Genomic DNA, 16,376 nt, shown 5'->3' with positions numbered 1-16,376 from the left:
CCCAACAATCCCCCCAGAACCTCCCCCTCCCCGATTGCTGGCCTACCAGATGTCCCCCGGGCACCTCGACTCCCAACCACCAGAATGACTACGGCCCATCCGTCATCCTCTCTTCCTCCCCCACTGTTCCAATTTGCAGAGTGGCAGCAGGTCCCCATAATAGGCTCTGCCCCAGAATGCCCACCCCTCTGCCAGCCTTGCCAGGGTGCAAGGCTGGCACTGCCCAAGGGGGATCCCCATGCTTAGAAGTTAACTGGCCCACAGAATACCATCACAGACCCATTAATCAGCTCCACAATGATTTCCCTAATAAAAAGCGCGTTGGAGATTTGCGACCGATGTAACGAAGTCTGCACATTCTCCTTGCGTTTGCATGGGTTTCCTCTGAGTGCTCCAATTTCCTCCCACAAAGTTCTCCCTCACTGTACCTGAACAGGCACCAGAATGTGGCAACTAGGGGATTTTCACAGTAACTCCATTGCAGTGTTAATGTAAGCCTGTTTGTGACAATAAATAAATAAACTTGAACAATATCAACTCAAACTGTTTCTGCCACACAACCCAGGTCAGAACAAATACCTCATACCAGAAACATTCAGCCCATGCTCCATCACATCAGAGGTGCTCCCTCTCCCATCAGCGCAGCTGGTCAGTCCAGCCCCAACGTTTGAGCACACCATTATTTAGACACTTTGACCCTTCTTGGAGTGCACCATTGCTTTCTAATCCTATCTGTCATATACACAGTGGCAACTCTTTTCAAGACCACTAAACTTCCTGTCAACTTGCAAAGTCTTCCTTATTAACATCTGGGGGCTTGAAAAAAAAATTCAGAGGGCTGTCCCACAGGCTAGTCAAGCAAAAGCCTAACATAGTCATTCTCACAGACTCAAACCTTACAGATAATATTCCAGATGTCGCCATCACCATTCCTGGGTAAATCCTATCCCACTGGCAGAACAAGCTCAGCTGTGGTGATGAGCACAGTCATATACAGTCAACAAGGAGTTGCTCTGGGAGTCCTCAGCATCGACTCTGAAACCAATGGAGTCTTACGGCACAAAGTGAACAAAGAAATCTCCTGCCAGTTACTATTTATTGTCCCCCTTCAACTGATCAATCAGTACTCCTTCATATTGAACGCCATTTGAAGGAATAACTGAGGGTGGCATGGCCGCAGAATATAGGGTGGGTGGGAGACAAAGCTGACCAGGTCCTAAAAGACATTGTTGCTATGAGGGAACCAACAAGAGGGAAACATCTACTTGACTTCATTCTCACCAGCCTGTCTGCCTCAGATGCATCTGTCCATGACAGCATCAGTAGGAATGATCACTGCACAGTCCATGTGAAGAACACAAGAACCAGGAGCAGGGGTAGGTCATCTAGCCCCTCGAGCTTGCTCCACCATTCAATAAGATCATGGCTGATCTCTTCATGGACTCAGCTCCACTTACCAGCCCATACACCATAACCCTTAATTCCTTTACTGTTCAAAAATTTATCTATCCTTGCCTTAAAAACATTCAATGAGGTAACCTCAACTGCTTCACTGGGCAGGGAATTCCAGAAACTCACTACCCTCCTCCTCAACTTAGTCCTAAATCTGATCCCCTTTATTTTGAGGCCATGCCCACGAGTTCTAGTTTCATCTGCCAGTGAAAATAACTTCCCTGCTTCTGTCTTATCAATTCCCTTCATTACCTTATATGTTTCTATAAGATTCCCCCTCATTCTTATGAATTCCAATGAGTATAGCCCCAGTCTACTCAGTCTCTCCTCATAAGCCAAATCCGGAATCAAGCTAGTGAATCTCCTCTCATCTTCGTGCCATTTGCAAATTTTGACACACTACATTTGGACCCCAACTCCAAATCATCTATGTAAATTGTAAACAATCGGGGTCCCAACACTGATTCCACCACTAGTCACTGATGTCAACCAGAAAAACACCTATTTACTCCCATTGTTTGCGTTGTTAGTTAACCAATTCTCACAGAGTAGAAATCATAGAAACCCTACAGTGCAGAAGGTGGACATTCGGCCCATCGAATCCGCACCAACCACAATCCTACCCAGGCCCTCCCCCCATATCCCTACATATTTACCCACTAATCCCTCTAACCTACGCATCTCACGACCTAAGGGGCAATTTTTAGCATGGCCAATCAACCTAACCCGCACATCTTTGGACTCCTCTACCTTGGAATCCTCTACCCTTGCTAATACATTACGTGTAACACCGTGCACCTTTATCTTATGCAGCAGCCTTTGGGGTGGCACCTTGTCAAATGCCTTCTGGAAATCTAGATACATCACATCCACAGGTTCCCCATCATCCACTGCGCACATAACATTCTCAAAGAATTCCACCAAATTAGACAAACATGACCTTCCCTTCATGAACCCGTGCTGTATCTCCCCAGTGGGACAATTTATATTTGGATATCTCGCTATTTCTTCCTTGATGATAGATTTAAGCATTTTCCCTACTACAGAAATTAAGCTAACTATAGTTACCTGCCTTTTGCCTACCTCCTTTTTTAAACAGTGGCATTACATTTGCTGTTTTCCGATCTGCAGGAACTACCCCAGAGTCCAGTGAATTTTGGGAACTTACCACTAGTGCATTTGCTATTTACCCCGCCATCGCTTTTAGTACCCTGGGATGCATTCCATTAGGACCAGGAAACTAGTCAATCTTTAGCTCCATTAGCTTACCCAACACTACCTCTTTAATGATGATAGTTTCTAGGTTCTCACCTGCCATAGCCTTATTGTCATCAAAGACAAAGTCCCATCTTAACACTGAGGATACCTTCTATTGTTGTGTGGTACTACTACCACCATGCTGAATTCTATAGACTTCAAACAGATCTAGCAACTCAAGAGTAGGTATCTATGAGGTAATATGGCCCATCTCGCTGCAACAAAATTGTGCTCAACCACAATCTGTAACCATGTCATCCAGCATATCCCCCACTCTACCCTAACCACCAAGCCTGGTTCAAGAAGATCAACCCTGGTTTCAAGAAGAGTGCAGGAGTACATGACAGAAACAGCATTAGGCGTACCTAAAAATGAGGTGTTGATCTAATGAAGCTACAAAACAGGACTATGTGCATGCCAAACAGCATATGCAGCAAGTAATAGAGCTAAGCAATTCCACAGCCTATGGATCAAGCTCTGCAGTCCTACCACATCCAGCCATAAATGGTGGCGTACAATTAAACAACACACTGGAAAAGGACGGTCCAAAATATCCCCCATCCTCAATGATGGAGAAGACCAGCACATCAATGCAAAGAATAAGGCTGAAGCACTTACAACAATCCTCAGCCTGATGTGCCGAGTCGATAATCCATCTTGACCTTTTCTGGAGGTCCCCAGCACCACAGATGTTAGCCTTCAGTCAATTCAATTCACCCCACATGATATTAGGAAATAGGTGAAGGCATCATATAATGCAAAGGCTATGGGCCCTTACAATGTTCTGATAATCATAATGAAGACTTGTGCCCCAGAACTTACCACACTCCTAGCCAAGCTGTTCCAGCACAGCTGCAACACTGACACCTACCCAGCGATGTGGAAAATTGCCCAGGTATACGCCGCACACAAGAAACAGTACAAATCCAACCCAGCCAGATACCACCTCATCAGTCTATTCTCAGTCGTCAGCAAAGAGATGGAAGAATACAGTGCTATTAAGTGGCACTTGCTTATCAATAATTTGCTGAATAATGCTTAGCTTGTGTTTTGTCTTATTATAGTCTTGGTTCAAACATGGAAAAAAGAACTCAAATCCAGAGATGAGGTGAGCGTGACTGTTCTTGACATCAAGACAGCATTTGACAGAGTGTGGCATTAAGGAGCCCTAGCAAAACTTGATTAAATGGGAATCGGGGAAAATCCTTTGTTGGTTGGAGTCATACCTGTAAGAGTTCCTCAGACTAGTGTCCTAGGGTCAACCATTTTAAGTTGCTTCACTAATGCCCTCCCTTCCTTCATAAGGTCAAAAGTGGGGATGTTCACTGATGACTGCATAGTGCTCGGCTCTACAAGTGATGTCTCAGATATTGAGGCATTCCATGTCCAAATGCAGTAAGGCCTGGACAATATCCAGACTTGGACTGACAAGTGTCAAGTAACATTTACAGCACAGAAATGCAAGGCAATGGACATCTCCAACCAGAGAGAATCTAACCATCATCCCCTGACATTCAATGATATAATCTTTGCTGAATCCCCCAGTATCAACATCCTGGAGATTACTATTGACCAGAAACTAAATTGAATTAATGACTGCAGCACTTGAAGAAGGCCATTCACAACCACTTTCTCCAAGGCACCTGCGGATGCACAATAAATGCTGGCCTAGCCAGCAATGCCCAGATCCCCAAAATGAATTTAAAAGAAACAAATAGAATATGGTGCAATAAGCCAAATAGAAATTATAGAGTTGTACAATGTTATTACGAGAGACTGCTGAGTCAATAATTTTAATTAATCGCAATGACAATTAAAGACATTAATTGAGAAAAAAAGGATGAAAGATATAGTGAGTTAGCAGGTAGGTGATTGCCGCAAGATGATTTCCAGTTTGGAGCTAGCAACTATTAAGGATATAAGCTGTAGAAAAGGCATAAAACATTTTGAGAGATTACCAATTTAAAAGATGGATAATCTGTGTCAACCTCTGCTGGCATTGACCCCACTGTTAATTTTGGGGGTAATGGGTAGCCAGGTGGATGCCTTTTGCTGCAATTAAATAAATTTTAAATTCTAAGAATAAGCTGTGAGAACTACAGAAAATTTGTATGTTAGGAAACTGCTCTTGCAAATCCACAAAAATAGGATATTAAGGCTTTGGTTTTCATGGTGAAAATAGCAGAAATGGCTGGAAATCCTAAGTCCCAATCAAAATACAGTATTTCTATTTTTGTGAAAGCATGTCTGGAGTCCAACCAGCTGTGCATGTTTTACGAGCACAGCTGGCCATTTATATCATCAGCTGCTTTCATAGAAGAGGGATTTTGGTAGACCAGGAGAACTGGCCTGCCTAGATTAGAACGGGTAGGAGTTGGGCTGAACTTAATGTATTCATTTGCATGCAACTGGAGAGTTAAGGCAGCCCTTTGAATTGAGTCCTGAAACAGCTATGGGAGAGTAAGGTACCTTTTAGTGTAAGTAAGGCACCCTTTGGAATAGGTAAGACACCCTTTGGAATTGCTAAAATAAGCCATGATTATTCTCTGGAACTAATAAAGCTGTCAAAGAACTGTCAAGCTGTCAAATAACTGTCAAAGAACAACCAAAGAACCGTCAAGGAATTAAAGAGCTACTAGACCTGTTAAAGAACTGTGAAACTGTTATTTAACTCTGTTGGGCTTTATTATTTTACGTGTGGATTTAAAAAAAAGTGCTTAATATTTCATTTTGTCTGTTGACATAAGCCTGAGGGTTATCATTATGTCAGATGGACTGCAGCAGTTAAGGGCAATTAGGAATGGGCAATAAATACTGACCTATCAAATAATGCCAAAATCCCACAAATAAATAATTAAAGGCTTTGTGCTGCTATGTCTGATTTTATAACTAACATTATTTCAACGGGTTGTCTGTTAAAGTTCACAAATTTACTGACAGCTCCAAATGGTTCTGGAATAGAAATGTTTGCTTTCAACAGAGATTAGTTGAAGAAATTTCCATTCATTAACTTTTTTTTATTAATGAGAATGCTTTTATTGTTTAAGTTAGTGATGCACTCAATAGTCATATAACGTTATTTTATGTCAGCCTGACTCCTGATGTTTGCCCATTATGGATGCTAGGTGAGTTGGCATGGAGTGTGTAAGTGATCTGTGGGGCGGGGGGGGCACTGCTTGATATAAGTTGGCACTAAGTTGGCATAGGAATTATAAAGGGCCATGTGGATGAATGGGGGCTATGCATTGGTACGGGGAGGGATCAGGGGTCATGCGGGTTATATGGTCATATGGAGAGCATGATATGACATAGGTCTGCATGAATGGCGCATGGGCAGTGTGTGCAACAGATGAGGGGGTGAGGATTGGAGGGTTTTCTTTAGTTTTAATTTTTCTTAAATTAAATTCAACCAAGTGCCAGGGCATTGAGGTAGACCTTGTGCTGAAGCTATCTCAGCATGCAACTTACTGTTTGGGTGCTAAGCAAAGGAATAATTTCAACTCCACAGAATCCCCGCAAAGCAGGAGGCCTTTCAGCCCATTAAGTCTGCACCAACCTTTCAAAAGAGCATTCTGCTTAGGCCCACTCGCCCACCCTATCCTTATAACCCCACGCACTTATCAAGGTTAATCCAGCTAACATGCATATCATTGGACAAAAAGAGGCAATTTAGCATGGCTATTCACCTAACCTGCACACCGTTGGACAGTGGAAGGAAACGGGAGCACGCGGAGGAAATCCACATAAGCACAGAGAGAAGGTGACTAAAACTCAGTCCTTCATTTCAGGGATGAACTTAGTGTCCAAAATTTTAGACAGGTTAAGCAATTATCATGAAGATTTTGAAGAACTTGATCATAGAATCCCTACAGTGCAGAAGGAGGCCTTTCACCTATTGAGTCTACACCAACTTTCTGACCGAGCATCTTGCCTAGGTCCATCCTCCATACTACCCCTGTAACCCCACGCATCTATCCCAGTAATCCCCTAACCTATATATAGGGACACTAAGGTGCAATTTTGCATGGCAAATCCATCTACCCTGCATATCTTTGGACTGTGGGCCAAAACCAAAACACTAAAGGAAACCCACACAGACATGGGGAGAATGAGCAAACTCCACATGGACAGTCATCCAAGGCTGGAATTGAACCCGGGTCCCTGAGGATTTGAGGAGTCAGTGTTAACCATTATGGTGCCAATTCATATGATGCAGCATATCAATTCAGTCATACTTGAGTAAAAGTTACACAGAAGAGTCCATTAGACAATGCTGACTGCAGAAATTAAAAATTGCTTTGAGCAATTCTTTGCATATCTGTTCATTAATAGTAGAAAGCAAACAGGATTTCTAATAATTTATGAAGTAGCTGAAGTTCCACAAGCAAAGACTAATACATTTTTAATGCTAATGACAACCTAATCACTCAAGATCATTCTTCAAATTTCAGGGAAATTGCTTAATTGAAGAATGGTGAAGTAAAGGCCATATAAAGAAATTCAAATATCAATCTCAAAAACATAAAACAGCAAAATCAGAATTTGCCCAAATTGGATGGGAATAGGGCAGGACAAACAAAATGACTGTCAAGTGGCGTGGTCAGAAATTCCACTTCTATTTTTGCCCTCTACCCTTTTCCTGATTGTGGGAGAGAAAGCAGATCCTGAACAGTCTCTCTCCTTTCAAGAAGCTCATTTACATGGTAACAGCATCAGTAAGAGTCTATCTCTGGAAAGTTTGTGTGTGACGACTAGGGTTCAACAGAGTTGTCAGGTTCTACACCAACTGCATAGAAGTGGAGTTTAAAAGGTAAGTAATGTTCAAGCATTTTCGAATGGTTTTATGTTTTCAGTTTATATATCTGCTGAGATTAACATTTCTGAGATCAAATTGTTCATTTGAGGGATTTATGGACTTTTGGATACAATGCAGCTTTTTAATTTATAAAAATACACAAAACTCATTTTAAACCATTTAAGCAGCAATGAAAAGATCTCTATTCAGGCAGCTCAGTGCCTGCTTATAAAGGCAGAGAACATGATTAAAAATACATTTTTTATGACACAGCTGCATCACAACTTTTAATTCCAGATTTTTATCGAATTCACCTTTCATCGTCTGCAATGGCGACATACTCCTGGAACTCTATTACTGCTCCAATGACAATACCACCACACCACTCCCTTCCTTTGGCTGGACTTGACTAGCCCCCACCCATTTGACTCCCCCTCCCAACCTCACATGACTCCCTTACTACCCAACCTGACTACCCTTAATCCACATACCCATTCACACACCTTTCACTTTACCTACCTGTAGTTGAGAATTCTGATTAATTCTAAATACCCAACATGAGGATAATTAGTAGCTAATGTTTTAATATGTGGTTTGAGAAAAATACAAAATATGTAAGTAACATCCTAATGTCTCTAAGAATTGTTTTTAACATGCATTAAAAAGAAAGATGTATTCATGAAAGATACCAGAACAAGTCAGGCACAAATAATGCAACAAAGTAAATTACCAATTCATATCTAAGGCAAGGAAAGTAAGTTCAATAGATAAGGTGCCTTCAATAGAACAGGTTTAAATTGGTTAGAGAAAATGCTGAATCATAAGAAGCCATTTTTTGGGAGAGAACTTCCATAAAACAGGCTGACAAATAACAGACTTATATTTGAGGGTGTCAGAGAATTACTCATTGAAAGACATGTCATCAGTAGATTGACAGGTCAATGAATGAATAAAATTACTGTTAATTAAGTGCTGGGCAGATGAATCTGATAAAAGAAGTTTAACTATTCTACTTCTTTGGCATAAAAGCTGAGATCTTTTGTGAAAGCTGCTAGCGCATTAGCTGTGTAGGTGGAACTATTTTTCTCCCATTTTAACCAAAACGAGATTTCTCTTGTCCTAATTGTATGTTTGTCTGAATATTGTTCATTTGTAATGTTTTTGACTCTAACATTTCAATGTTTTAATAAAAACTAGTTTAACTGAAGAATTTCATTGAACTGAAAAAACATTTTTTACCTTTTTGAAATGAAATGCTTAATAAAAAGATTTATTCTTTAAATTAATCAGGCCACCTAAAAGAATTTCCTACAACACTTCACCCACTTGTCACCTTACCTACTTCACCCACCTAAGCTTCTACCACTCTGCCAACCAGTAAGCCTACCCACCTTACCCATCCTACACCCTTATTCAGCCTTTCCACCAATCCATTAATATACACATTCTATAAAATACTAGAAAAGATTGATAAGGCGGAGTCTGAAACTGTTGATAAGTTGTTAAAGCTTGCGTTCCTTAACATCTGCAAGAAACAGGAGAAGTTTTTTGTAAGATGTCAAATGACGTGGAGGATGAAATGAAACTAGGGACAGAGACAGTTTTGAGCGTTGATAAGGTACTCGTTGAACAGATGTTCCACCTTGTGGGACAGTCTAGAACAAGAGGTCATAGATGTAGAATGAGAACAGGTAGGTTAAAAATTGTGATGACGAGAAACGACTTCTTTCAGAGGGTTGTGAATCTGTGGAACTCACTGCCAGAGTGCAGTGGAGGCAAAACCAATCAACAGATTCAAGAAAGAGATACACATTTCTGATGAAAAGCAGGATAAAGGGTATGGGGAGCAGGCAGAAAAGTGAAATTGAGACCAGGATAAGATCAGTCATGATCATATCAAATGGTGGAGCGGGCTTGAAGGACAGAATTGCCTACTCCTGCTCCCAATTCTAATGTTCCTATGTATCCCCCTTACCCACCTTACATTACACAATTATCGTCTTTCCATATCTGTTTTCAAAGCAGCTTTGGGACTGTTAAACTCTTTATTTACCAGAATAAGGTAGCAAGTGCCATAAAAATGGATGTGGCTTCTGCACGGATTCACTGTGCTACTCCCTCCACTGAGTCGGTTTTGACAGTCCTTCCATCAGAAGATCACCTTGAGAAATCATTGGAAGATAAATGTGCATTTCTTGTCCAATCAGGGTCAGTAATAGGGTGATCCGAATTGGAATATTTTGGATAAAATAGGAGCAGTCTGAAAGAGGGTTTTTCTTAGTTTCTAGATATATGACGTATAATGTGTGTCTTTGCAAATAACAGTTTATCAATTTACAAAACATGAGGGTCCAACATTCCATCCTTCACTGTCTAATTACCTAAATTATAGCAAAGTGGAGCATAAACAGCAGGATAGGCAAGGTGGGCCAAATGATCAGTTTGTGTGTGATAAATACAATATAATACTGTGTAATTTGATCCAAAGCAAACAAGACCAATGCATCTTCATATAAAATGAAATACTGAATGTACTCTTCAATGGACCATCTTGTATACTTAAAGCAAACAACTCCAGACAGTTTCCCTGTATTCTAACCTTGCAGCCTTTGCTGGATATGATGTGGAAATGCCAACATTGCACTAGGGTGAGCTTTAGCGTGCTGCTTCTTCATCAGGTGAATCTACCTGATGAAGCAGCAGCACTCCAAAAACTCATGATTCCAAATAAACCTGTTGGACTTTAACCTGGTGTTGAGAGACCTCATACTTTGCTGGATAAGTCCATACAATGATACATTTGAAAGAATCTGTCAACGTGTGTTTCTGTCTTTTATGTCTGTACTCAAAATCTAAGTGTCTGGTTCAAACAACCCCTACTGCATGTCCAGATCAAGAACTATTGAACAGAACGGATATCAAATGTTTATTAGTTATTGAGATAGGCTCAAACTGCTTGTTGTATTGTTTTTTTGGGAAAATTAACACTTACCCATTTTTACATGTTTTTAAAACCTGGCAAACACACTTTGTTTCAAAATACAATCTTAATATGTAACGTTTCTTTCAGATCCTTGCTATGTAAGTATAAGTGTTCTGCTCACCTAACTTCACAAGCATAGGGAAGTATTATAATGTATAAACTGATGAACAAGGGAAAAGGAATTACTCAAAGAAAATGCCAAAAAAGTTCAAACAAAGCAGAAGAAAGGAGCTGAATTTTCCCTCTCGAGATGGAAAATTGAGGCAGGGATTGCTTCTAGAATCTGCAACCTCTTAAGGGATAAAGCTGTCGCCAGTTGAAATTATTAAAAGGGTGTCCACACCTGGAAAGGAGACAGGTTCTCCATTTAATTATGGATGATGGAAAGAGTCTCAAAGCTAGAGGACCAGAGGCCTTCCAGGTTGAGAGCAGCAATAAGCTTTCATGGACAGTAGGAGAGGACACATCAACAGAGAGGCACGCTTTCTCCAGTTTTTATAAACCTGTAAGTAAAAAAGTAGATTTAGCAGCTTGGCCATCAGTTTAGAGAGAAGGGTGGGGGCATGGATGTTGGAAACCCTCTAAAGGATGGTTTGTAGCTTTTCTCACATTCAGGTGGGAAAGCAGAGCCTACTGCTGATTGCCCACTTCTAGGCATATAAATTGGCCCTCATTGGTGCAGGAGCTGCAGCAGGCCAACTGGGATTTTCCAGTCAGCCTCCTTTAAGTGGCCATTAATTGGCCAACTGTCAATCTCCAAATCCACCTTTTCAAAAATGGCCTGGAGGTGGGAAGGAACCAGTGGGGCTAATTTTCAACCCTGCCTGTTTCTGGCCATAGTTCCGACAGGTGCCCAATATCCAGTTTATGGTCATTATTATCATGGGCTCCCAAGGTATTCAGGTTTAACAGTGATATGTGTTGATGTGTTGTTTAGGCAAAGATTGAAAAGATAGTGATCAGATCCAATTAAATCACAGAAAGTAGGTAGATGTTGTGGCTGGGTAGCCAACGGCAGCTAAAGTGATTAAGAGCTACAGTCAAGCATGTTGTGAATTTTGGTCAAATTGTATTAAACACTGATGCAGGTCAGAGAAGGCTGAAGCAGGTTGTGACCTGTCCTGTAACATGTGGCCCGACACTTCCTGTGTTGACCAAACAAAGCTGGTTGTTTGGATGAGTGCCTGACATATCAGCACTATTTATTCCCATCTTATTCCATATATGGTGAGGGTGCGCGAGTCACATGCAACTTGGTATAAACATTTAGGATTGTTTAACAGTAACTCTATTGGCTATAATCTAACATCATGTAATCAGTTTCCAGTGGTATCACCGGCTGAGTGCCAGGTACTTTGAATCTTCTTCCTCAGCAGAAACTCCAGAATCATATTTGTGACTTGTGTCCTGAAGATCAGAGTCAGAGAAGGACAAAGGACCACAAGGCAGATCCATACCCAAGAGCAGACCTAGTCACTTCATTCAAATGGGTAGTACCTGTTTGCAGTCAAAATTTAAAGTCAAATAAGTTGAAGTTAAACTGAGTTAACGTTTGAAGTTAAATGAGTTAAAGTTAAGGTTTGCGTCAAATTTTGGAACCTGAAAAGTTAAATAAAGAGAATTTTGTTTACATAAGAACATAAGAAATAGGAGCAGGAGTAGGCCATCTAGCCCTTCGAGCCTGCCCTGCCATTCAATAAGATCATGGCTGATCTGAAGTGAATCAGTTCCACTTTTCCGCTTTCTCCCTATAACCCTTAATTCCCTTGTCTATCAAAAATCTACCTACCGTGACTTAAATATATTCAGCGAGGTAGCCTCCACCACTTCAATGGGCAGAGAATTCCAGAGATTCACCACCCTTTGAGTGAAGAAGGTCAACTCCATTCTAAATTGCCCCCCCCCTCTTATTTTGAGGCTGTGCCCTCTAGTTCTGCTATCCTTTCTAAGTGGGGAGAATCTCTCCAACTCTACTCTATCTAGCCCCTTCATTATCTTGTAAGTCTCTATAAGATTCCACCCCCCCCTCAGCCTTCTAACCTCCAATGAGTACAGACCCAGTCTACTCAATCTCTCTTCATAAGCTAACCCCCTCATCTCTGGTATCAGCCTGATAAACCTGGTTTAAGTGAAATCTGAGTCAACTCTGTCTTTTGTTGGTCACACAAGGGGGAAATATCCAGGTTTAAGTATTCCAGTTGGATAACAGTGTTAAAATCTGAAAGATATATATGCACAACAAGCACAAACATGGCAAAAGTAATTTAGTTGGGCTGAATTTTATGGCTGGACCACAAGTTCTGCCATCAGCACTGGAAGCAGGAGGAAAATTTGCTTGGGTAGGGTTTGACCAACTACTCAGAATCTTCAGGAGACCATAAGCAATCAGAATTCAATTTCCAATAAATCAGCACTCTGTTCTCAGGTAGTATAAATTGTTCCCTTTGAGATTTAAGAACATTATAAGAACATGAGAAATAGGAGCAGGAGTAGGCCATCTAGCCCCTCGAGCCTGTCCTGCCATTCAATAAGATCATGGCTGATCTGATAGTGTTCAGTTCCACTTAGCCACCTGCTCCCCATAACCCTTAATTCCCTTATTGGTCAAAAATCTATCAGTGACTTAAACACATTTAATGAGGTAGCTTCCACTGCTTCAATGGATAGAGAATTCCAAAGATTCATGACCCTCTGGGAGTAGACGTTCCTCCTAAACTCTGTTCTAAATTGACTCCCCCTTATTTTGAGGCTGTGCCCTCTTGTTCTTGTATCCATTCTAAGTGGAAATAATCTCTCTGCTTCTATCCTGTCTAGCCCCTTCATTATCTTATACACCACTGTAAGGTCTTCCCTCAGCCTTTTAAACTCCAACAAGTACAGGCCCAATCTACTCAATCTCTCCTCATAAGCTAACCCCTCATCTCTGGGATCAACCTGGTGAACCTTCTCTGCACTCCCTCCAAAGCCAATATATCCTTTCGCAAATAAGGAGACCAAAATTGCACACAATACTCTAGTTGCGGCCTCATCAGTACCTTGTACAATTGCAGCAAGACCTCCCTGCTTTTATACTCCATCCCTCTCACGATAAAGGCCAACATTCCATTTGCCTTCTTGATTACCTGCTGCACCTGCAAACTGAGTTTTTGTGATTCGTGCACAAGGACCCCCAGGCCCTTCTGCACAGTAGCATGTTGTAATTTTCACCGTTGAAATAATACTCCATTCGCTGTGCTTGCAATTCTGTCCTGCTGATTACAAGACGAAAAGCTTCAACAGCATGTCTCCTTTTTCAGCAATACTTATCTGTACTACCAAGTGACCATAGCAATATTAAATGAATCAATCTTGTTTATTGTACCATCTGTATCTTATTATGCAATTTAAACTATATACACAATGCTCATCTTGGTAAAGTAAAATGAGCTATAGTTTTTGTGTGATGTGAATGACATTATCTCTTAATCAGGTGCTGGTAATCATTTGAAATATTTACCTGGTACTTACTTGTATATTTTGTTCATGCATCTAGATTTAAGACAGAACAAAAACAGAAAATGCTGGAAAATCTCAGCAGGTGTAACAGCATCTGTGGAGATTCCAGTATTTTGCTTTTATCTTAGATTTAAGACAGATTTGATGGGACATTGATTTGCAGCCCCAAAAGCTACTTTTGTGAATATGAAAGATTTCAAATGCTTTGTTTTTTGAAGAATAAGGAGGAGATTCCTATGCTCTTTATAAACGTTTATCCCTTAGCCAACAACCCCGATACAGATCCATCCCATTATTACATATGAAATGTTGCTGTGTACAAAATTGACTCCAGTTTTCTTATGAATTATGTGATTGCATTTCAAGTGATAATATTGGCAACAGTCTCATGAAACACTCTGGCATTTTATATTGACAGTAACACATTTAAAAATAGTATAATTGATTTCTAGTTGTGTGTCTGGTTTTTTATTATGCAACAATTTTCAGATAATTTATTCATTCAAGTGTACAAGCTTGAGAATGAGACATCAATGCCCTTCAGTGATTTGTATTATAATAACCTGAACCAGTGATAAAATTGTTTCTACTTGATTTATTTGTCCCATAAGAAGTATCCTGTCTTCTCTCTGCTTTGTGCTGAACTTATTGGGCCCTTTGGGGATGAGCTGGGATGTGGGAAGGGAGAAATATCATAATGGAAGACATTGAGACAGAGTTCATGTTGATGTTGGATATTCACAATAGTGGCCAATGTGACATGAGGACATAACAGCAGGGAAATAATTACGCCAATTAATTAGCCAACTGACAGCAATTTTACCACATAAAAACAAAACTGCCTCACCCGAATCAAGCGGGGGGAAGCAAGTACGGGCTCAATCTGGCAGCCATTGTGAGGGCCAACGTGGTGTTCTAAGGAGGGTGAAGAAGCATGGGTACTGGGAGACCAAAGTTGAACGGTGGAAAAATTCAATGGAGGCTCCCTGGTGCTTATGCACTTGTCCATCTAGTTACTTAGGTCTGTACTCCTGATTTGCCATCCGTATCACAATCCCAGTTGTTACAACTGAGCAGGAACATCGCAGAATGGAACCCTTGCTCAAAAGACCATGGGCCCGATTTTACCAAAATTGACAGGTGGGAAACTGCGGTAAATTTGGGCGATGGGCCTTTAACGCAATCTGCACCCGAATCCAAGCAGATCGTAACTTTACCAGCATCCGATTTGGGTGCGGGTCCAGTTTAGCATGCATTTAAATCGATTAAATGAACTGCTCAGCCGATCCTACCGCTAAATCCCACTTTACCATCTTCGGGTCTGTTCTAGATCCACTCTGTGAGTGACCTACTAAATAAAAATCCAAAGCCATTGCCTGTTCTGCAGGGGAACCTCCGAAGCCCGTCCCCCTCGACCATCCTTCGCAGACCCCCCCACTAACCACCCCAACAGAACCCTCCCCTCACCCCCAGGAGGCAGGCCCCGCCAGCAGACCCCCTCCCCCCAGATTGGACCTCCTTGGGAGGCAGGCCCCCTCGACAGACCCCCTACCCCCTGGGTCGGACCTCCCTTGGCACAGCACACCCCCAACCTACCTCAATCGCTGGTCTCCCTCCACCATCCTCTCGACCATCTTTGGTCGTCTGAGAATCTGCAGTGCCTTCCTGACCACAGACTCAGAGCCACGGCTAAAATGACCAGGTTTCATACCGTTCCGCTGGCATCCACCAGAGGAGGAGGAGGAGGGGGCTTAGACAGATCTTTGGTGTGGGCACTCAGTTAGATCTCTGGTTGGGGAGGGGTGGGGTGCGGGCAAGGGGCTCTGCTGCCACTCTGCGGGCAATCCCTCCTCCCCACCAGAAGAAGAATCCCTTCTCTTAGAGTGGACGTGCGGCCATGCCATCCCACCAAACCTTCAGGATCCAGCAATTTCTCACTAAGCAGTAGAAGCAGAACTGGCCGATTCCACAGTGGATCCGCATGAAAACCGGCAACAAGATCAGGAACAACTCCAAGAGGAAACACTGGAGAAGGACCAAGCTGGGCCTGTAAAGAGATACACCATCACTGGTAGACTACCAGCCATAGCCATCTCTCCTGCTCTCTTGCCCCTGCAGGGAAGAGTAATCTGTGGCTGGTAGTGTACCACTGATGGTGTATCCCTTTACAGGCCCAGCTTGGTCCTTCTCCAGTGTCTCCTCTTGGAGTTTTCCCTGATCTTGTTGCCGGTTTTCATGCGGATCCACTGTGGAATCGGCCAGTTCTGCTTCACCTTCTTCGCGAGGAATCGCTTGATCCTGAAGGTTTGGTGGGATGGCATGGCCGCACGTCCACTCCGGGAGGAGGGATTCTTCCTCCAGTGGGGAGGAGGGATTGCCCCCAAAATGGCAGTG

The 16,376-nt window shown here is 42.0% G+C and overlaps 2 protein-coding genes and 1 pseudogene across 10 annotated transcripts in view; 1 reads left to right on the top strand and 2 right to left on the bottom strand.

Annotated features, from left to right (window-relative positions):
- dlg2 (discs, large homolog 2 (Drosophila)) overlaps nt 1-16,376 on the bottom strand; it is a 941,559-nt gene that overhangs the window by 645,467 nt on the left and 279,716 nt on the right. The window lies entirely within an intron of this gene.
- Nucleotides 15,880-16,035, top strand: LOC145348944 (large ribosomal subunit protein eL39-like; annotated as a pseudogene).
- On the bottom strand, nt 16,139-16,317 carry LOC145348943 (large ribosomal subunit protein eL39). The gene has a single exon (XM_080197074.1). It carries the CDS (start codon nt 16,301-16,303, stop codon nt 16,148-16,150), a length of 156 nt encoding a protein of 51 aa, XP_080053200.1. The 5' UTR covers nt 16,304-16,317; the 3' UTR covers nt 16,139-16,147.

This window comes from Carcharhinus amblyrhynchos, chromosome 10 (assembly GCF_965287045.1).
Source record: "Carcharhinus amblyrhynchos chromosome 10, sCarAmb.v2.hapA, whole genome shotgun sequence".
Lineage (NCBI taxonomy): Eukaryota > Metazoa > Chordata > Chondrichthyes > Carcharhiniformes > Carcharhinidae > Carcharhinus > Carcharhinus amblyrhynchos.
This window is presented reverse-complemented; position numbering and strand designations above follow the sequence as displayed.